Below are 24,288 nucleotides of genomic sequence, written 5' to 3' on the forward strand. Positions count from 1 at the left end.
CGTGGCGCAGCCGACTGACCCCTGCCCTGTGCCCTCTCCGCAGGCCGCTTCTACTACCTGATCCACCCCAGCAAGCTGACCTACGACGAGGCGGCGCAGGCCTGCCTCAAGGACGGCGCGCGCCTGGCCAAGGTGGGCCAGATGTTCGCCGCCTGGAAGCTGCTGGGCTACGACCGCTGCGACGCGGGCTGGCTGGCGGACGGCAGCGTGCGCTACCCCATCGCCCGGCCGCGGCGGCGCTGCAGCCCCGGCGAGGCCGCCGTGCGCTTCGCCGGCTTCCCCGACAAGAAGCACAAGCTGTACGGCGCCTACTGCTTCCGCGCCTACAACTGAGCGCGGGTCCAAGGTCCAGGTCATTGGGAACATGGGAAAGGTGTTTTTTTTCCGTATGAACTCATGCAAGTTACCAAAACTGTGATAACCCTTTTTTACTTACTGTAAAGAGTCATTTTCATAAAGATCAATTCATTAATTTGTGTTTGTAAAGCTATCATTCACTATATATTATAAATTAATATAATTTTAAGGGGAGCCCTACATCAGGAGGCTGTGGAGCCAAGCCGTCGAGGCTGTATCATCCCACGAAGTATCCGTTCATGGGCGGGGCCTGCAATAACCTGAGGACGGCTAGGGTTAAGTTAGGAAAGTAAAGCTACTCAGAGCAGCAGCTTCCACAAGCACAAATTTTACACATTTGTACAATTTTGAAATGCACTACAGTAAACAAACCGGAGCAACAGGTTTGAAATACAGGCTTCTTTACATAAACTGAGATCCTGAGAGGTCGCACAAAACTCAGTCTCACAAGGGAATAATCTACATTTTTCTAAATGTTCCTATTTCAAGTCTCCAACAGAATATTTTACTCTTTAAAATCCTGCCTTTTTGACCAAAAAAATAAAAATAAAATTCATATGGACTCCAATGCATAGTAAAAAGCACAGTTAAAACTCCTTAACAACCCCATTTATATGAAGTATGAAATTTAAATAAGCATATGATATTTAACCAATGTGAGAGACTCCTATCTTCTTCTAATTAAAACTACACATGCCTAAGAAGAATCGTCTTATCTTTTGAGTAGCTTTACTGAGTTATATTTAAATTCTAAGGGCCGTTGGCTAAGCAGCATTTAGCATCTACTCAGGGCAGTTATATAGATAAACTGCTGGACAGAAAAATTGTAAAATTTAGCAGCTTGATTTTATGTTAGCCTATGAGATGTTATTGTCCTATAAAAATAACTTTAAACTATTTAATATTTTCTTCTTATTTACGCTACACTGAAACATTTAAGTCATAAGAGGGAATGGATAACTACACACTTTCCTAACCAAGGAATAAAGCCCTAACTTTCAAAATTCTTATTTTTTTATTCGTATATACACTAGAAAGCCCGACTGGTGCCTGTGGTCGGGGAAAAGTCAACCAAGTCATTCTAAGCCTTCCCCCGTAAGAAAATGTGGTCGGTGATGTCAACTTCCTTGCTGGTCATCATTAGGTGTAAATGAAACACTGAAGCTGTCATCACAGAGTTTACACTAAAATCTTCAGGGCTGTAAGTGAAAGGGTAAGGCCAGCTTCAGAAAAACAATTAGCAGCTCCAATCTTAAATAAAGCTCTGTTTTCCTGTATTTTTATGACTGTTGAGACCCCACAGGGACCAATATTTGTATTCAAATTACATTTTATGGTTTCCCATTGTTTCACAATGAGTTCTAATAAATGGGATTTAGTATCATAATCCAAGAATGACATAGCTGGTGTGCTTTCATGAATGTTTTTATGTAGATTTTCCTCCCATGAACATGAGTAAATAAATCTGTTTCCTGAATTGATTGTGGTTGCATTTAAAGCTCTGTAAGAATTCTAATAAATTTACTCTCTAAATGCAGAGTTACATGTGTGGAAGATATAGAACAATTGGAAGTCCATACAACCATAACTATACTCATACATTATCTAGACAAAATATTGTAAATAAAAGTAGATCACTTCTTTTATTAAGAGCATAGCTGGCAATTTTCAGATGCTTTAATATTAAAAGATGACAATGTATGCATGCACATTTTTACATTAGGTTGGATATGCAGATTGTACAAAAATTACAAATATAAATCCAAAGAGAATGTGAGGTTTAACTCAAACACTGCTGATACAAATAGAACTCGAATGTTTAAATTAAAAATACCTGAATGGTCTGGAATAAGATGAATATGTTATTTAAAGACGGGACTATCTCCAAAAGGGTGACTCTAACACCTCGACTATAGGGGTGAGCTCATTGGAGGAAGCCCATACTTGAATGATTATTACCCACGTTACAATAATTTTATTGGAAATGCAAGTGGGAACAAATTTTTATATTGAAGCAGATATATAATTTTCAGTTATTGCTGCAGAACTCTACCTTTATAATGTTAAGCATAGTAGCTAGCATTTCTTAACTTTTGAATACTTACTAGTATAGGAATTGGTGCTGATCAAAAACTCTGGACTGACTTTTAGCTGATTAAAATCTATACTGATTGCACACCATTTTTCCAAGCTTGTAAAAAAAATATTTAAAAAATGAATACTGCCGGGCAGAATTTTTATCTTCTGACTTCCCCCGAAGGATGATGATCCCCTTCCTTACCCTTTTGAACTCCTACTTGAATAATTTTATTTTTAGTGTTATCATTTTCCATTTTTCCACCAAATGTCTATTTTCCTACTTCATCCCCCAAGATATCTCACTGAGATGTTGGTTATCCTAATACAATTCCAAACAGAAAGTCAGTACAACATTGGCTAATTCAGAAGTTGCTCCTCAGATGCGGGTTCCAAGAGTATCCGAGAGATAAGATGGGACTCTGGGTTAGGAAATCTTATTTTGATCATTTTGTCCCTAATTAACGCTTGTGGTCCATATTAGCAACAAACTTTATCTTCAAGTTTCACTGAGACACCTACATTTGAAAACCCAACAATAAGAAATGATTCATATAAAAAGACAGTAGGAATGGAACCAAGTTAATCACATTAACACTGGAAGACATCTTTTAATGACTGCTGCCATATTTTATCACAGTAATTTTTAGTCAAATAAGGTATTTGTAAATTTAAACTTTTTCTCATAGAAAGGGGGCCGGTACCTGTTAAAGTTTTATTTTATGCAATAATATAGTCGCTTATTATTTTGGCAATGAAAAGTAGACTCAAAGGAGATTCCAATTTGGTTGCTGGCAGCCATCCTGGGTTTCTTGATTTCAGTGCTCCAAAGAATATGGTGGTCTCATGGAGTAGGTGACCACTGGGAAGGAAGGATTAAAGGGAACTGCTGTCAGTTTTCAGCACAGAATGCATCAAGCACGATCAATGGATAACTGACAGTTTTGTCGAGAAGTGTGCTATAGCTCACTACTGCCAGAGCAGCAATGATGTACAACAAAAGAAATAAAAAATACAAAAAGTCAGTAAGCCACCAGACTAAAAAAAAAAATCAGTATTTAAAGGCATTTAATACCTACTGGGTACAAATCTGAGGAAAAGAACCAATCTGTATTACAAAAATAATGTTTTTATTTTCTGTAAGATACAATGAACTGGTAAACAAACATTAAAAGACAATTTTGTGTTACTGCAGTATCTCTCGATTCTTCTGAGTTGTATAACCTTAGCTATTATTCTTTGTGTCAAACTCTATAAGTGCATTATTTAAAAAAAGACATTTACTCATTTTGTTCTAAAACACGTGAGTTCAAATTGTAAACACATAGCAATTTCCATTTCCTGGGATTTTTGCAAAGTTAAGGAAAAAAGGAGTGTATCTATGGTGTTGCTAAATCAGCAGTAGTACTATCCCCAAATCTACTGGATTTTCCCCCTTTTTATGTGATGCAAAGCATAATTTATTTTGCTCATTGATTAGCAATTCCAGAAATCTGTGGTGTTAATGATTAGATTAAAATACTTGAGATACTTTATGACTTCAATTATTAGCGTTGAATTAAAAGATTTCTGTTTTCATAGTAAAATCCTTACACTACAATAACAAGGGAGGTGTGTTTTTTGTTTTTTTTTTAATATTTCCACCCTTTTTCTTAATTTTCAATGTGGAAAATAGTTTTTCGATTTTTTTAGTATATAGAAAGGATTCTTGGTTGTAAGAGTCTATTGCCGGTACAATGACTTGAACACAAACACACCCGAAACATTTTCAGTCGTTGACATTCAAACAAAAAGTGCACTTAAATTTTTCCCATTCTAATTTGGAATACATTGAAAAACCTTCGAGAAGAAAGTCTGAGGATAATATGAAATTAAAGCATCTTCTTTTAGTGTTTAAGTTCTCACACAGATGAAGTATATCATTTTTACTTTGCCGGCAAATTTCATGTACTGCTACAACTCGGTCATATACAAAATCTTCTTGGTACTAATACTGAAGCGTCCTATGGAGTTTCATAATGCTTAAATAAAAACAACTTAAACTGTTCAGATGTGATGTCCTTAGTTCCCAACCAAGTATTAGACAAAGCTTAACACTAAGACTATTCTTGAGTAAATGGACCCCATCCAGGATAATCAGGTTATGTTAGGAGAGTAAGGAAAGCAAAAGATTATTGGGGATATTGGGGAGACATGAGTGAACTAAGAAGAAACTAGCACCGGAAGTGTAAGAAAAGAATATTTCCTTTCCTGTCTTGGTTTCTTGGGCTGTCCATTTAGGATTCTTTAGAGGCACAACTTAAAATACCTCTGTCGCTTTGGTTCTCGGGCGGTGATAGATATATCAGAAAACTGACAGCAGACTACGTGCCCCAGTCTTAGGGAGGAAATTCACTACACACATTTTTTGTCCCCTGAGAAGCAAACAAAGCATATTTATTTTCTCTATATTTCTTTCAGGCCAATAAAGTTGTGTCACCTTCATGACCACTCATCATCTGAAACAACTTGGGTCAGCCCAGAGGGTGATTCCACGTCTTTCTTGAAATCAACCAATTTTCCTTCTCAGCTTATCTCTGCCCACTGGGGCTATTTGGCATCACCCGCCTCAGCTATTAAGAGGTGGCTCTTTCATTCCATTGGCGCCTGACTGCAGCCCAAGCTCTGTTTATTAAGGGAGCTCTCCCTGGATGGAGAGAAAGCTCCAATTCTCCATTACCTACCAATGAAACTATTGGCTTTGTCAACAAATGTAAGATGGTGATAGAATTCTAAGAATATTTTATTCCCATATTTTTATTTCTAGGGAAGGGGCTCAATCACCAGTTCTTCGTCCTGTTTGAAATATGTTTTGTTTTGTTTTTATGTTTCTAGAATTGATTTTTGTCAATGAAAATTCTGCCTTCTAAAACTCATATACGATATCTGTAGAGAGCAGGAAAAATGAGTTTGAGGTTTTAGAGTCTTTGAAAGGCCCTTCTTTGAAGATGCTGAGAATCTTGCATATGAATCTAAAACAGAGCTGCAGAACCACTCATTTATTATTCTGATAAATAAACATATTTATGTGTAATGATTGCTGTGAGCCCAAGGAAATAATAAATAAAGTCCTTTGGGGTTCTTCCTGTGCTCGACTTTTGCCAAATTGAATATCCTTACTCCATGGGAAGATACTCCTGTGATGAGAGCCAAATTTCAAGGGGCTGAGAAGAGAATTCTGCTGTTCTAATAGAAAGAATGTTAAAAGCCACTCTTTAAGTTCAATATACGTGAAATTTCAGTAACCTGTAAAAGCAGTTGTACTCAGTATATTTATATCACCTGGGGAGATTTGAAAAACACTGAGGCCTGGGTCTCTCCCCAGCAGATAATAGTCAAAAGTGCAACCTGGACATAGGATTTTTTAAACTGCCACCCAACCTCAGTTAATTCTAATATGCAGCCAAGGTTGAGAGTCACGGGTCTTAATACATTTAGGAGGAAAAATTTAAACCATTCAATTGACATAGAATAATATTGATATGAATAGCTCACAATTAAACATAATTTAAAAAATAGAATAATTGGTAAAATTTGAACCTAGAATAGTCTTCAAATAAATATTAACTCATTTGATTTACTCTTTTCCCATTAGGAAATGTATACCTAATAAGCTATTTATCTGCCTGCCTGCTCTATTATTGTCACTTATTCTGCAAAAATGACTTTAAACCATTTATATATTATTCCGACATCAAACTCTTTCTCATCTAAAGTACTGAAACAGGAGGGCTATAACCGTAATTGTGTAAATCATTTTGAGGAAAGGAATCAAATTCCACATTAAAGCCAATGGCTTCTGAGATTTCAGTTATATCTCAGAAAGAAAAGAACTATTCCCACCGTGAGCTTTACATTATACACATGGGCCCTCAAACCAACAAACAAAAAAAGCCAACACAATGCTGGGGCAACAGAAAAGAGGACTGGGCTGCAGGAGACAGGGAAGAAGAGAGTGAGGAAAGGGAGGAGGGAGGACAGGAGAAAAAAATCTACCTTTGTCCTGAGTAAGGACATAGGACTTGCTGAAATCAGTTTGCCAGGTGCCCTGTCTACTCTAAGTATGCACATTAAAATCTGTAAATACTTCTATTTCCAAAAGCATAGTTATTTTATGGTACATACATATGGAGACATGCATTCCTTAGACACTGGGCTGTTTTATGATCTGAAGACACCATTCGACACAGTGGTTAAGAGCACAGACTCCAGAGCCAGAGAGCTGGAGTTCTAACCCAGCTCTGCCACACACTGTCTTTGGGGAAATCATATATTTCTCTATCTTGATTTCCCCATCTAACTGTAGAGATAATAACATCTCATTAATGTCTGCCTCATCGGGTTATAAAATTTGAATGAGTTAACATATTTTGGTAATAGCTAACACAGTATACCACACTGTGCTAAATATTTTACATATACAATTTATTTAATTCAGTTAACCCTGTAATATAGGTATTATTACCTATATTTTTTAAATAAAGAAAAAAAGGCCCAGAGAGTTTATTTTTCCATTTTTATTTTTTCAGAGAATTTAAATGACTTGTTCAAAGTCACATAGCTTCTTGTAAGTAGCAAAGTAACAATGGCCAGGCATTGGCAGAGGGGATAGGACCTGCCCCTTTCTTCCCTAGCTTTAGACAACATAAAGGAAAGACCAGTAGCTAAAGACATGGAAGTCTCCTATCAGAACACTTCCTTGCAAAAAAAGAAGATAAAGTTCTATTTTGTATCCCTCCACTGGGAAGAATAATTCTAAATTCCAAAGAAAAAAGATAACCAATTACCTAACTGGGTTAAAAAGAAAAAGCATTAATTAGGAAGGTGTACTAACAATATAACAACTGACACCAAAAAGATACAGAAAACTGCTGACATATGACAGATTCATTGAGAACTGGCTCCATATTAAAGGGTCAGTGGTGGAAATTTCAGGCACCAGTTACGGAGGGTTCGTGGGAGAGCACTGCTCAGGATGAACTTTGGAAACTTGGAAACAACCAGTACAGAATGACAGTGTCTAGAGACCAGGCCTAATACCTTAGAGTCCATAGAGGAAAGCTGTCTCTGTGACCTTTGGTCTGCAGAAGTGCCTCATCTTATTTGATAAGTATTACTTTACAAGTCAGTTTGATATGTAATATAAATAAACTATTTCCAATATTATTGGAAATAATGCAAAGATAAATAAAACACTGAAAACATAAAGTTTACTCCTATTTGAAATAGAAATAATGACTTTTCACATACAAAAGCCTTTAGAAACTAAAATTTACAAGCATACAGTATTGATCTGAGGCTATGAAAGCTATTTCCTTCTATGCAAATAAACAAAAATGTCAGTTAAAAATGTATGTTGTCTTTATGATCTCAACTAGCAAACAATGAATACACCTAGTATGTCCTGAAAGGCAATACACTAGTATGTTCATGGGGGTTAGCCTTTTTCCTTCTATTTCTAAAGTTTCCACAGCAAAGATTTATTATACAAAAATTACTTAACAAGTTAATGTGCCACAATATTAACACATTCTCATTAGAGCCTAAAAATTTCCCCCCAAAATTGGAAAAATATTTCAGATATGAGTCTATAGATTCCTCCCCACTGCATCATACTCTGTTCAGTTCTGCCACTGTAAATCCACCTTATAACCCGTTGGTGAGGATCTGAATCACTTCCACTATTTCTTAAGAAGTGCCGTGGGCATTTTGGATAAAATGATTCTTCACTGTCCTGGATTACCTCACCTTTCAAGTACTTAACATTCCTCACTCTTCCAGCCACTGGTTGTCAGTGATTACTTCCTTCTAATCACTGTAACAACTCAAAACACACCACACATGCTTCCCTGCACCCCTAAGACAGACAATAGTGACTTTACTGAGAGATGCCTGAGTTTTCAATTACATGGTAGATGATCAGAGTCAAAGGGAGAGGAAAGGAAGCTTTGTAACAAAGCCTCCCCAGTGGGGCTTTGTTACATCTTCTATAAGGTGGCCACAATCAAACTCCTGTCGTAATGTCCACCAGAGATAGGTGGGAGTGCTCCTCCCTAAACCAGCCACCTGTCTGGGGCTCCGTCAAAGTTGATCTTCTCCAGAAATCCCCTGGATATTTTACCCAAAGCTAACCTCTTATCTGCTGCAGTCCTTTTATAAGTACCTGAGATTAGGAGAGAAACTCATTGCAGCATTTATCTCATTGGTTAAAATTATTTGTTGATTAAATGAATTAATGTGTATAAACGCTTCTACGAGTGCTTGACGCTAGAACTATTCAATAAATGCTATATTCATCCTCAGCCATCCTCTTCACCACCATCACTATCATCACCATCATTTGTAATTTCCTGTGCAATCATGTTATATCAAATAATTTTTATCTGAAGGCCTGAGCATGGAAGCTCATAATGATTAGCCTTTAGTCTACTATATGCCATGCTTTGTGCAAGTTATTCCTTCCTCAATCTGGTGATGACCAATTTAAGACAAACAGTTCTTTCTCAGCAGTGAAAACTGTAAGTTGCACCCATATCTCTTGTTTTTTATTGTTGACAGTATTACAGACAGTTGTGCACATATTTCTAATAGACACAATGATTCTGTTTTTGGTAATTAAAAAAATTTGCCAGAGTCAGAAAACAAGATGGCGGAAGGTAACAGCTGCACCCGCCGCCTCCCACAACCACATAAAAATCACAACTAAAACACAGAACCACCGTCACTCAGAGCCTCCTGAGATCTGGCTGCACAGAAGCCCCACAACCAGGGAACTGAAGAAGAGCCGAGACCGGGAGGAGGGGCAGAGACACGGGAGGATCGGGGCGAATCACCGAGATGCGGCCGCGGGCCCACACCCGGTGCGGCGGCTGAAACCCGAGAGGGAACCTCAGCCGCGGAGGTTGCCCGGAGGAGGGAGGGGTCCCAGCCCCACAGCAGGCCCCCAGCCCAGGGCTCCAGGGCCAAGAAGAGACGTCCCCACAACTCCGGGCTGTGAAACCAGCGGGACTGTCCCTGAGGGTTGTAGAGGCTGCAGGAGCCCCAGCAGCTCCTCTAAAGGGCCCGGCACGGACTCACTCGGACGCTCCCTCTGAGCCCAGCGCCGGGCAGCAGCCTGAAAGGACCCGGGACACTCGGGGGGAACTGACCTGCCTGAGATCCGGGCGAGAGGCGGAGGGCGGCTTCCTCCCGGCAGAAGGGCTGGCGGAGGCCATGGCTCCTGTGGCGAGTCCTCCCCGCACACAGCCGGCAGGCAGGCGCCATGTTTGAATCGCCAGCACCTGACTCCCACCTTTGGCCCCGCCCCGTGATTCCCGGAGGCCCCGCCCTCCCCACCTGCAGCTCATCCAGGCCATTGCCAGGGGCTTTTCTGTGCAAGTGGCCTCTCGAGCCACAGGCTTAGGACTTTCCTAAAATCTCTCAAACAAGCAGCAGCGGGCCCCATACGGCTTGATAAGCGGCCCCAGGCCTGGCACTAGCGGCAGCCTGCATTGGCTCATGGCTTGGCCTCTCCTGGACACGGCCAAGCCCAGCACAAGTAGCAGCCAACTACCGTTTGCTGTGTAGCTCATGCTGGGTGGTCCTGGGCAAGGCACTGGCAGAGGCTGACTTTGCTCCTCCCAGGAGGCCCCAGAGACAGTGCACCTGGTGCTCAGACTCGACCACACTGGATTACAACCCTACCACAACCACGAGTGACACTCAAGGGGTGCACTAGGTGAAGACCAAAGCTCCATTGAAGTAAATCCTGCTCCATAGGGGAGTCTCCAGCACAGCAGCTCTCTGGCTGTAGTTGCAGCTGGTCCTCACAGCTGACTGGCCTGGGGGTCAATTCCTCCCAGTGATACCAACAGCAACCACGGCTCAACTACAACAGGACAGTGCACACAGCCCGCACAGGGGAGCACCTAGAAGGCCCGGCTCAGGTGACTGGGGAGGCTGAGCCACTGGACCCTACAGGACACGTACTACACAAAGACACTCTACAAATTCCAGGAGACATAGCAGCTCTACCTAATACATAGACACAAACACCTGGAAGCAGCCAAAATGTGGAGGCAAAGAAACTTGTCACAAAGGGAAGAACAGAAGAAATCTCTAGAAGAGGAACTAAATGAAATAGATCCAAGCAAGCTAACAGATACAGAGTTCAAAATTTTGTTTATAAGGATGTTTAAGCAGACTATTAGGGAAATAACTGAGAAAATCGATAACATAATAAAGTACCAATTTAAAATGAAGGCTACAGGAACTGAAATGAAGAATAATTTACAGGGAATCAATAGCAGAGTAGAAGACATTGAGAATCAAATCAGCAATTTGGAACATGAGGAAACAAAAAACACCCAACCAAAAGAGCAAAAAGAAAAAAGAACCCAGAAATAGGAAGATAGTATAAGGAGCCTCTGGGACAACTTCAAGAGGCCCAACATTTGTATTATTGGGGTGCCAGAAGGGGAAGAAACAGACCAAGAAATTGAAAACCTACTTGAAAAAATAATTACAGAAAACTTCCTCTACCTGGGGAAAGAAACAGACCTACAAGTCCAGGAAGCACAGAGGGTGCCAAACAAGAGGAACCCAAAGAGGCCCACAGCAAGACACATCATAATTAAAATGTCAAAGGTTAAAGACAAAGAGAGAATCTTAAAAGCAGCAAGAGAAAAGCAATTAGTTACCTACAAGGGAGCACCCATACGACTGTCAGCTGATTTCTCAACAGAAACTTTGCAGGCCAGAAGGGAGTGGCAAGAAATATTCAAAGTGATGAAAAACATGGAACTACAACCAAGATTGCTCTACCCAGCAAAGCTATGATTTAGAATTGAAGGTTAAATAAAGAACTTCACAGATAAGGAAAAGTTAAAGGGGTTCATCACCACCAGACCAGCACTACAGGAAAAGTTGAAGGGTCTTCTCTAAGAAGAAGCTAATGAACAAAAGAATCTGACGAACTAAATAGATCCAGAGACATTGATGCATGCAACAGACGATCATATTTCAGAGGAAAGAGGGAAGGGGGGTAGAGGGTGGGAAGAGATTAACCAAAGAAGTTATATGCGTATATGCATAACCCATGCACACAGTTAATAACGAGGTGAAGGCCTGGGGAGAGGGTGGGAGCAAAGCGGAGGGGGTCAATTGGGGGGAAAAAATGGGACACCTGTAATACTCTCAACAATAAAGATAAATTTAAATAAATAAATTTGCCAAAGTTATTCGCAAACGTGTTGTTAAAAACATCGATTGAGCTATAAAACCAAACACAATGTAAAATTTGTCGTAGATATTCATTTGGAAATTTTCTGCATGGTCTGAACAGTTGAAGTTTCTTAAAGTATAAGACTGGTAACATTTGAACTGGAAGTATTTTTTCCTGGCTTAGCAAATCTTTCTTTAACAAGTAAACTTTTTTGTCATTGATTGAAGATCATTCTAGGATTCAAAATTAGAGTCAAATGTCTCAAAATTGTACACTGTCAGTTACATCCATGAAAGACTTGAGATATCATTAAATAATAATCCTGGAATGCCTGTTGATGGGGCCTGTGTTGGTATAGACTGCAGACCCTTAGTGGAGTGAGGTAAATGCAGTTTGGGTAGTTAATGGGGGGCAAGGGACTTTCGGGGTAGGATTCTTATTAATCATTTTTAAAAGATCTAAAATTGGCATTTGCCAGACATACAATTATAAACTGAAAGTCAGCTGTGGTCTGACATAGGACTTAGTCATCTATGTTCTGACATATGGCATCTCTGATACAGAAACACTGAAAGTTTCGTGAGATCGAATGCTATCTGTCCACAGTTCTGTCCCGCTGCATAGTTCCTGCAGTGGGTGCTCTCATATGCTTCTCACTGTAGATCTCAATAAAGGTACAGCCTGATTGGGGGCGGGGGGGTGGCTGAAGTGGTGAGTCTGATGTGAAAAATGAAAATAATTCTAAGATAAAAATGAGCTTTGTTACTTTTCAGTCTGCAGGCTTATCTATAAAACACCTTGACTTTCTTTTATAGGAATTTCCTTTATATAAGAACTCAACTACTGATAATGTGTTTCCCTGCCAACTGGCAAGTGAGAAAGGTCATTCAGAGCAGAAGACTTTTTGGATTAATTTAAAACATACTTTACAGGTTTGGTTTAATTTTAGGGAAAGAGTTTTTAATTCAGTTATTGATGAGTGTTTGCTTCCTTTTTAGTTCTCTCTGAAGAAAGGAAACATCATGGAGCAAAAGGCTCAAAATAGATCTATTCATCAGTCCTTGTCAAGTATCTGTGCATTGTCTGGGTTGCCACATTTTATATCCCAATTTAAAAGTCATTCAAGTTCAAATTCTTTTTAGTTGCAATATGTTCAGGATCCCCGGGGGAGTTTGTGAACCAGATGGCTGGCAAATATGCAGAGTTCCACCTAATCTAACATTTTATCTTAAAATAATTGAGTTTCTCCTCTTCGTGTAGCTTTTAATGAAAAGCAAATTATGTAGCAGGAAAATGCTATCGATGCTTATTCAAGTTTTGTTGGGTGACTTAATACAAGTCAGTCTTGGTAAATATGGGAAGAAATTGGGTTATAAGATGAATTTCTTAGTCCACTGGTGCTCTCAGCTTGCTAAATAAATGAGTGGAAATGCATATAACTTGTCCCAGTGGACGGGTGAGAGCCAACGAATTTTAAAAGCAGACCAACTTCTGGATTTGCCTAAACTCTTTCCTGATTGGCCGAGTCAGACAATGCTGTGTATTTCGGCAGTTCTCAAACTATTTCTTGCCACTCCATACTGACAAACATATAGAGGCCCATGATGTGGTACAACAGTATCCTGAAGTATTAGTTTGCATCTTTCTTCCCAAATACAGAATGTGTTCACTCACCCTGAGGACCTCCTCCCGCCAAATGCTCATGTCAGACACGAGCCCGAGAAAGAAATCTAAGATACTCAACTCTTCAACAGCAGCGGCCTAACAGGAAACAGAGTCCGATGCATGCATTGCAGAGGGGTTACTGCTCCCCAGTGGGTGAGGGAGAGACAGTGGGGGGCTGCCTTGTGGACAGAAGAGCAAATGAAGAGAACCAGAAAGTCTCTGCACGTTGTCCCCGTTGACACAAAGGAGTTGTGTCAGCCTGAGTCAGTGCACAATTGATGCCCTGTAAGGCCACCAATCCTTAGCTTTTTCTGCCTTAGTTACAGAAGGTAAGAGTCACTGTATATGCCTCCAAGGACATCTGGTAGCCAGGAGCTCTCCATGCTCTCTATGAGCAGGGATGGGTCCTTGCTGCCAGCCACACACAGGGTCCAGCTCCAATATTCCAGTTTAGAGTTGGCTTCTGCAGATCGCTCCTGGCAGCAACTGTCTTAGATTTCTTTCTCCTGCTGAGAGACCGTGAGGTGTAGATAGAGGCAGGAAGGTTTAAGCACAGTACGTTCAGGAATAACACTTTGAGAGACCAAGAGAAGCAGAATTGGGCAGAGGGAGGAACTCAATGGCAGGGCTATTGCAACAGAGCTTCAGCCAAGCGGACAGGCACTCAGAACTAAGATGGATCTTTAGGGTTGTCCTGACTTGAGGGAAGGGTCAAGGTCTTTGTGTCCCTGAACTGACCAGTCCTTGGATGTGGGCTGCACCAAAAAGGCCCTTCAGCAGAGGCACCTTCTGCTGAGGGACTCAGGTGTGAGTTTTCAGCCTCCAACATGCCCGGCACCTGGGAGAACAAGTGTCTCCTAAAATCAGGTCCTTTCCCCTGATCTAAGGCCTTTAGTATTGACTCCCAGGCTTACCCCTTAGTTTTTGATTAAATAAACTGTCAAAGTCTTGCAATTATTTTTTTTGCCAGCTCTGTTCTCTCAAGTCACACTTTGTACTTGTCCCCTTGGAGCATGCTGGGGCCTACCTGTAGTTACAGGTTTAGAAATAAGAGATAGAAAGGGCAGGTCCTGAGGAGAGCCACCTTTGCAGCATAACTATCTCAGGTGAGGTGGTTTCAGGTTTCCAGGCAAGGCAGGACCAGCTTCATCTGTAAGAAAGGAGGGGCTGCTCTATTGGCAAAGGAAGCCCTGTGGGGACCGGGGCATTCAGCATTATGCAAATTGTTACAAAGGCTCCCTTTCCAAATCCTCACGGCCTTCTTCCCTCCTGACCACAGAATAGATCCCACAAAGCTATAAATTCAACATATCTAATCATCAGCACCTCCCAGGTCTTGTTTTAGCTATGACAGCCCTGCGGTTGTAAAAGTTACAAAATTATTTTATGGTAATCCCGACCATGACTTGAGTTAAAAGTCCTCCTTTATAAATTTTTTCTTTGCAGCCCTGCAGAGCACGCAGAAGCAGCCAGCCTGTGTCAGCACTCCTGCTAGAAAGAATTCTGAACCAATACTGCATTAACATCAAAGTAGCATGTCTGCACCATCTCTGTTCACCAGAATACAATATCCAAAAGGCAATGCCCATAACTTCCAGAGTTCATTTTAATCCATCTGATAGGCTAAATGACTGTTTTTCAAGATTCTGATGTAATTAGCCATGGCAATAAAATACTTAAGTTCTGACAGCTTTTTACACATTCTGTTCAAACAAAAACCTAAGGAATTGCACAAATTGCTTCATAGAACAATAATTACCTTAAAGAAATAAGTATTTTAAGTAAACAATTTCCCTACAATCATTGAGAGGAACTTAATTTTTTCACATATCTGCATTTTTTTAAGTGTTAAGAGTAGGGAAACTTCCAGCCATTTCAAAGTAAATTCTAAACTTTTAGTATCAGCAAAAACCTCATGAAAGTGTAGGACTGCTGGTGAGTAGAATGCTGGAGAAATGGTATTAAGGCGAGCGTCTGGAGATACAAAACCAACCTAACCTGTTCAAGTAACTCAAGATTAGGCTAAGAAAGAAGAGAGAATTGTTTTTGTTAATAAAAAAAACGATAGAGCAAGATATATTGATTTAATTGCATTTAAAAACATGACTACTTGGATAATTTTTATTTATTAGATTCACACCATCTCTCTATATAAAAAGGGTTTAGGCATTGAATACCATCCAGCAACTGCTTAACTGGTCCTTGTGAACTAACACTGACGGTGTCTTTGGAGAAAAACTTCTAAACAAGCTACTGGGGCTCCTCTAACATTCAGGGCGATAGTGTTGCTGACACGAAGTTTGGTTAGGACAAGGCAGTCCTGTTTTGAAGTATATTATACCCTATAATTTTATGTGACTAGGCTTTTCCACAATTTAAAATAACTGTGTTTCCAGATAAGTAATCCCTAGATAAAGTAAGTTGTGATTTCATATTTAAACAAGAAAACTTTGGAAAGAATTCCACTGCTGACCAGGGAAGCTTCTGGACAAAGTGTTTTTTGGGAACAACGTATATGCAGAGGGTGTGTAAAACTTTAGAAACCAAGGGAGAGGACCAGCATCCAGAGTTGATTGGCTATGATGAGATGTCAAATTAGACTAATAAACTGCTTTTTAAATAAAGATCATAACTTTCCATATAAAAGATAAGATAAAGATACTTTAAACTATCATGTTTAAATTACTTTTTAAATAGTCCAGATAGGATTTCCAATGGATTACCAAAAACTGAAAATAAAAAATACAAAAACACTGTTGCACACCACTTCTAAATATTCTTTAATTCTATAAAGGCCCCAGATATGATACTTCTATTGACATTCAGATTAACATTTTAACATTGAAAACCATACCTATAGGGATTAGGAACAGATGTCAGACACAGGATTTTTATTCTTATATATGCATATGGCTCTGATGAGCAAAGAAAGGGCTGTCTTAGCAGCTAAGCAAAGCCTTGGGGTCCCCAGCACGCTGCAGTAACTGTCTTCGTGAGCAAGGAGGAGATGTGCAGTGTAGCACATGAAACTTAAAAGTGAGCATTAGGAAAGCCTGCTCTGAAATGTCTTTTGACCTCTGTAGCATTCAGCCGCGCCTCTGCTCTCCTCTACTTTAGGCTCTTTTCCCCAAGTCCCTGTTTATTCCTAATGCACCACCACTCCACCATCTCTTTACTTTACTGCCCCCAGGCTCTCATGTTCCACCCCAATCTATTACACAAATGGTTTCCCTAAATAAGGACACTTTCTTCTTTGACAGAAATCCCACTGCCAGTGGTTAAGATCATTTCTTCAACCCACTACCCAAGCAAAATCTACAGCCCACAGACAGATCTGCCTAGCTGAAGCTTAAATCCTTGGATAGTAAAGCTATTCCTGCCCCTAAGGAGACAGGCTCAGAGGAAGGCTGTGCTCAGGGCTTCTTGTCGTGACCTTGTGGTCTGTGTCCGCTTCTCTGCAGTGTCCCAGTTGGCCAGCACCAAATGCATCAGGTCTTTGGCTTGCGGATAACATACCACCTATGGAGAAATACCTCTCAGCCATTCTTAACACAGTTCGTTTTTCTGGAAAAAAGTCTGTATTCCCTACGTCCGGAGCCCTGCAGGGCCAGGCCCTGCGAGGTTCTCTGTCTGCTGATCCCCATCTGCGAATGGGCCCCGTGGGAGCGACTAGGGGGACGCAGGAGGGGCTTTTCTCTCGGGCCCCTCAGGTCACGCAGTTCACAGACTGCCGCAGGCCCCGGTAAGAGGAAAGCAACCTTCAGGCGGGTGCTTCTCCCTAACCTCCTCTCCCTTCTAACAAGCCCTGTGCTTAGAGCGTATAAAATGTTATGTGTCCTCCTGCCTGCAAGACCCTGGAGATCCCTGATTGAACCTAAATACCAGCAACAGGCTTAGAGAAAATCATCAAGGCTGACAATGGCAGAAAGGAGGCCTATGCCATCGAGAAGGAAGCTAGAAGATATTACCTGGTGCAGAGAAACAAAAACAAAACCAAAGAAACACCAGCCTATATATTTTCTATTTTTATCACTGAAAAGAGTTTAAATAAAAGCCATTTTCAGAGCAAAAATCTTTCTGTAGTTACTCTGCCCACTAGATTTAATTCCCATATATTATCTAAGCACCTCCTTCAAAATACTTAAGTTCCGCAAACTAAAACAGTGAATCAAATAGGAAGTTTTTGACAGTGATAACAGCCAAATTCAACTTCTTCCACATGCCAATTCTCAGATACTTACAACATTATCCTCAGGCTCTGATATAGTAAATTAAAAGCCCATTTTTTAACTTTATTTGACAGCTAAGCTGTCTCTAAGCAGCCCCAGGCAAAGGATACACCCGTCTGGTTCTCACACAGAGAGCCGAAACTTACAAACAACTTTACAATGTTTAGTCTTGCATTCTCTGGCCTATAAGCTCTGCCATCAGTTATGTTTTGCTAAGCTGCTAAATACATGCTCAGAAGAAGGTATCCATGAACATACTATCTATTAAAATGAAAAGGAATTATGGGAGAGTCACCTTCTCAAAAATAGCCATGTACATTTGACCTTTACCAGTGAGTAATAGGGTTTCATTAGGAACATAATTACATGACCCAAGCCATGTCCTCTGCACAATGCTCTTCACATTTTATTCTGATAAAATAAGCTGAAAGCTCCAGTTTGAATAAGCAAACTGAGAAGTGAGCCTCTGCCTTTAAAAGAGCTCGCAGGATTGCACAGGATATATAGCAGCTTTGGCTCCTTTCCCCTCTGACTGATTCCAGCTCTTTTTCACGAGTCCGGGAACGGTCCCTCCACCTCCATCTCAGGCCTGGACCTGCGTTTCTAGGGCACCGATGCCAGACCCCTCAGTTCCCAGTGGCCTCTGTCTGCTCTTCTCTGCCTCCCCATCTCCCGCACCCTGGAAGTTCTCCACAACTGAGCAGACATCTCCCCAAAGGACATTTTCTCTAGGTAGGCATCTATGGAAGGACACACACACACACACACACACACACACACACACACACACACACACACACAGGGTTTGACCTGAAATCCCAAGTCACTCAGCTGGGGGATCATTCACCTGACTCCAATGGCCCTCACCAGTAACAGGTCCGCCACACCTTCCCATTCACCCCAGGTCCCAGATACACCCAAACGAACTTGTTCCCGTTGCAGTCAAGAAAGCTCATTCCCACCTGTGCTTCCTACACAAATTCCCCAGGGCCTTTCAAGACACCCTTGAACCTCACGGACTTTGGCACATCTACCTGAACTCTCTGGGACAGACACAGGAACTCCTCATGCACCCTTCTCATAATCCCCCAAATATGTGACTCTGCATGGCTGTGATTGTTGTTGTTCTTAGTGCTTTTTAAAAACAGATATGCCTCCCTGTTATATTATAAACTACAGACAACAGGAACCATGCCTCATTATCTTGTATTTCCATGTATCCGCACTATTTGAAAACATCATTTTAATTGAAATGTCTATTACACAGCCCCTAAACTGGGAGCTAATTCTCTCAAGTGGTCATAAGAAAGAAATATTTCTGCTTTAAGACCTAAAGTGCCTATATAGATCTATTAGTGTATAAAGAATGTGTAAGTGCAATCAGAGAGGCAGGAGCAAAATAGAAAATAAATGGAATTAAGTGTTTGAATCAACCATTAAAGTCTTACACAAATTGTGACTAATTTTGGAGGGGTCTTTGGAATTTTACTAATAGGTATTACTCTTCTCTCAGGAAAGGGTCTGCTTGTGCACATGAACATATAAACACACACACACACACATATACACATCTTCAAGATAGTTTTAAGGGGTCCTTAGCCTTTGAAAAGCATCCCTGAATTCCAGTAGAGAGCTTTGGAGCTAGTATCCTCAGACCATAGATTAAGGACACTGGGCCTTTGAAAATGGTATGAGAGGATAGAACCCTCTAATCCAACAAAGAATAAGTGTTAGGAGAAGTGAAAGAAAACTATGGAAACAACAGACAGTATCCCTTTGACCACTCTGGCTCAAAGAGCTTTCACCCAAGCATTTGTTTGAATTTTATTTTAAGCTGTATCTGGCTTATAATTACAACTAGCTGTTGAGGCAGTGTGGTTTTTGTCGCAATTATTGTTGTTTCCTTATGAGACAAAAAGATATAACTGATTAAAGGCCTCTATCCTTTCCCTTCTGAAGGTGAAAGAGCTGAGATCTTTGGGAGCAAGTTGCTCTTGGGGAAAAATGCCGAAGGTGTAGGGTCGGGATCTGGAAGAAAAGAAGGTAATGGTTTGGAGAGAAGACAAATGAGATGTTAAGCTTATTTTAATCACTTAATTTCAAACTTAGAGGAGCTTTGCTATCCTCGAAACTTTTTAATAGAAGTAGGATTGAGTAGGAGTAGACAAACAAGATGAAATATGAAAGAAAAAAGTAAAAAAAAAAAAGCCAACAAACACAGCAAAGGAGATACAGAAAAATGTTAAAATTATATGAAAGGCTTAATATAAGAAACCACTACTTAGGGGAAATATGACATGCTAGCAGTTAGAAATAAAAATACGCTGTGTCTACAGACTACGGGAACCACTGCAAAGAGTAGAATGCTTTGATTGAAGTCACTGTAATTCAGCAAACCCCAGGGTTGCTTTTTGGTCCCATAGAGCTTGCCAGGACACAAAATTTCTTCCTGGAGACTTTCAAAGATTCTGCTTGATTTTCACCATTTAACAACCTAACCATAACAGGACGTTATCATTTATTTAGCACTCTCACTGTGCCAAATACTGATCTCTATATATACATGATTTCACTTAATCCTCACAACTATTCCATGAGGCAGGTGCTGGTACTACCCTAATTTGTAGATGGAAAAAGAAAAATGGAGGCTAAGCAAATGTTAACTTTCTCAAGGTCAAAGAGCTCATGGATGCACAGATGAAAGGATTTCTTCTCCCAGCACTCATGGACCTGGACTGGTTAGCTAGTTAAACTGAGACATGAAGTCTGGAGTGTAAACTGATTTTCCTGACACGATGGCAGACCAGACAATGAAAACATAGTCCAGCAACCAAAAGAAATTTCAAAGTAACGTAGATTCTTTATTTGAGTAATGTTTCTTAAGATCCCATTTCCTCCACCCACTTCCTTACCAACCCGCAGCTGCTCTGGCCCTTTCTCACACTAACTACCTGAGAAATCTCTTTTTCCAGTCCTAGCCATCCTTTCTCTGGCCCCTTTCCTTTGCTTCGCTTGGCCAGACGTTCTACCATTCTCCTGATTTTGAATCACGAAAGCCAACTGTGCAGAACCTCTGCGACAGTAAGATAAGCGTGTCGCCTCGGGATGGACCTCACCTCCTGGCGCCAGGCACAGCCTAGGAGGCTGAGCGCACGTCGAAGCTCAGGCCCACTCTCCCTCCTGCCCCAGGTGTCCTTGGGAAGCCCCCAAACTACGCCACTGCCCAGCAGCTGTCATTGGACACTAGAAGAACTCTCCTCAGAAGGAAAAGAAAAGAGCAAACACTGCAGAGGGGGCGCGGGGCAGACGTCTCTTCAGCTGGCAGGGAGAAGAAAAGGCTCCCATAGAGTAATCAGATTGGTTCTCTGACCTTTGTTAAGTCCCTCAATTAGCCTTAAATGTCATAGGACTGGGGGTTTATTTTGTAGTCATAGGAAACCACTGATGAGATATAATGAAGACAGTGACTTCCCCACACACATGGAAAGATGGTTTGGTCATAAGGAAAGGGAGAGGCTGGAGAAGTGAAGGGTGGTGAGTGACAAGAGGGAAGCTTCTCTCCCTTTGCTCTCTTCCCAGCCCTAGAAGGACTTAATGCAAAAGCCCTTACACAGTCAGCCACTGGCAGCAAATAATGCTTTCAGGTTGCATCACCGGAGGAGGTCAGGGTTAGCAAGAGAGATGTATGTTTTAGTTACACCCTGTAATCATGGCTAAGATATCCACTCGGGCCTCTCAGGCATAAGTGAGATTTCAGGGGTGCTGCCAGTGTCTGGCAAATGGTATCAGCATTTATTCATTACATAAGCAGTTATCTGTTGCTGACATGAATAAATGAGAATGGCGGGTCTGAGTAGGCGAATAAGGACATCTACTCATGACATTTCAGTTATTACTATTACATAACTTCATCTATTCTAATAGGCTAGTGGTACCAGGGAAAGTGGAGTTTTGACTTAATAACTGTGGGAAATTGAAAGAAAATCAAATTTGAGAGAATCACAATGACATTGATTTAGGATGTTGATTGAGCTTCAGGGCTGGAAGACTTTGTTATCTCTGTGATAACCTGCTACCCCCACATGTAGATGAAAACTGTATTACTATCCTTCATTTATTCAACTAAATATTACTGATGACTACTTTGGGCCAGGAGTTATAGTAGGGGTCATACAGAGGTGACAGGAGGGAGAAAAAGTCATCCATACCTAAATTAGACAAAAAGAACTCATAGTCTGGGGTAAACAGTATAATGCAATGTGAACAGTGCCATAATTGAGGTACATACTGAGTCTATATACTGAGTCATGGTGGACCAAGGTGGAAAGGAGTGTATGAGCTATGGGGTGGAACGGGGGGAGCACTCCTCATGGAAAGGAATATTTTGTTATTGACATCATTTAGAATGGCCTGTGCATGGTGATACTTAAAAGCAGGCTGACCTTTAGCTAGTTTTATTATTGTTTTAAAATTTTCCACAGACAATGTATCCCATTTTTCGCTTACCCTTTGGGCAAATTGCTTTCCTCCCTCCCCACTCCTATCCCCTTGGTATCCACTGATATATTCTATATTCACAAAAGGAAAGGAGAGATTGAGTATTTCTGAGGAAGCTACAGAAAGAAAAACAGGACCAGTGACATTTCAGCTGAATTTTGATAAAAACTAAGATTTCACCTAGTTATCTAGAATTAGAATATCAAAATATTAATTCCCTACTGGGTTTTTGAACAGGTTGTTCTGTGTGGGATCCTACTATTCATTACACCTGTAATCAGTATTATCTCCAGCCATAACCAGCTAAGAGGTACCACTGCTATTCTTCAATACAATACCTCAATAATTTTGCTCACTCTGCCTTCCCACTCTTGGGAATACCCAGTTTTGCTCCAAGAGGGGCAGGGAACCCTTAATGTGATTCACGAGCTTCTGTCTTTCCACACTGTCTTTCCATACCCATGGGTGGAGGTTAGTTTCCCCAAGAAGCTGTGTAGTATGCTTATTAGGAATACTGTAGAAGGGGGGAGTCGAGCTGAGATGCAGGCTTAGTAAACAGCATTATCTGGTCCAGTGGGGAGTTCTGGAGATAATGGCCCTTCGAAGTTGTCCCATATTGTGCTGAAATGACTGAGTCTTGATGTACCAGTCAGTGAATGGGGCCACCCCAGGAAGAGTATGCCCCTTGGCCAGGCAGCAAGAGTATAGGAATGCCTTCTAGAGAATAACATCTGAAGCTGGCTTCTGACCACCCCCAGGAGGCCTTCCCTGAGGGGCATCTGGATGGTGCATTTTCATGGCAATCACATATACCTCCCGGTCTTGGGGAAGCCGCATTGTTTTGAACACTTGCTGTACTCGGTACCTAAAGAATCCAAGCACCACCATCTTGACTGTCCCATGCTAGCAGAATGCCTTCAGAATTTTCTAGGTTAGAAGGGTATTTGCCTTCCACTCAGTTTTTTCAAGCTTGTAGGCACCAAGTGGGTGATTCTCATGAAGTACTGTTTATTCTGGAGTACACCCTAGCTGTAGCTTGAACCAGCCTTAAAGAGCTCAGCCCTTTTTCACCTTCTGCCCCATCTCTATTCTAGAGAAAAGAGCCACTTCCCTTCATTTAACCATACTCTTCAGCATTTGTTCCCAGCAAGAGCAGCAAATCCTCTATTTGAGGCTACTGCTACATACATAGACTGCTACATACATGGTCACGTTTAGTTCCAGCATATTCATACACCATTCTTTTATTCCATGGACACTACTCAGACATCATGTTGCAACAGGTTGTATACAGATGATTGGGTCAAACGGACTATGATAGGAAGGGACAATCTTGTGTTCACTTCTCAGGGTTAGTTATTTCAGGCACAGAGTTCGTCTTTCTGTTTTTATTTCACTGGACTGTTTGTCAGAAGAATGTTGGATAGGTTAAATTCCATTGGGGACACTATACAAAATTGGACTATATTTTATAAGGCATTCCCAGAGACTCAAATTTAATATATATCAATAATCTGCTGACAAAACTGATACTTTAGGAAAATTGTTCCCTTAGGGAGACCTTTAATGCTATTCATTGCCAACTTATGATGCTGTTTATTTATCTGGAGGGATGCGTCTCCAATGGCAGTGGCTGAGAACTGGAGCTGAGGGGGACAATCATCTTTCCTAGGGGGTATCCTGGGTATAGACAGGCTCTGAGTGTAGACATTTAGGAATATCAAGCACAGGGATTTCCCAACTGGGGTACTTGAAAGATAAGAAAAATTTCCAAAATTAGAACACCATGATAAAGCTGCTTTTTAATTTTGCCAATAAGAATATTAAAATAAAAACTTCTACCTACTAATGTTATTTCATAAAACACAGGCACTTTTAATATCAACACAAAACAGAAACAATTTTTAAAGCCCCAGTTCCTTAAGGTAAGTACCTTTAGCTATAGAACTTATTGCATGACTTTAAGTTTCAGATTTCACTACAAACGGCAGCTACGTTAGTCTCAATTAGTCTCCCCAGGAGGGCAGTAACTACCATTTGTTTGCCACTACTTTCCTCAGCCTAGCACAGTGCCTTACATGCAGTAGCTGTGACTAAATATTTTTTGAGCAACCCTAAAAACCCTGGCACAGGTTATCACTGTTAGACATAGATCAGTGTGGGAGCCACAAATCAAAATAATACAGATCATCTTTCCTTTCCAGGGGAGAAATTCCACAGATT

At 41.0% G+C, this 24,288-nt stretch overlaps 1 protein-coding gene across 1 annotated transcript in view; it reads left to right on the plus strand.

Moving 5' to 3' along the window:
• HAPLN1 (hyaluronan and proteoglycan link protein 1) overlaps window positions 1-1,836 on the plus strand; it is a 64,774-nt gene extending 62,938 nt beyond the window's left edge. Inside the window, exon 5 of the mRNA XM_081131898.1 lies at window positions 44-1,836. Within this exon, the coding sequence (XP_080988024.1) occupies window positions 44-333 (290 nt within the window). The 3' untranslated portion in view covers window positions 334-1,836. The remainder of the gene's footprint in view (window positions 1-43) is intronic.
• The last annotated feature ends 22,452 nt before the right edge of the window (window positions 1,837-24,288 follow it).

The sequence above is a fragment of the Miniopterus schreibersii genome (assembly GCF_964146895.1).
Source record: "Miniopterus schreibersii genome assembly, chromosome: 3".
NCBI classification, from domain to species: Eukaryota; Metazoa; Chordata; class Mammalia; order Chiroptera; family Miniopteridae; genus Miniopterus; species Miniopterus schreibersii.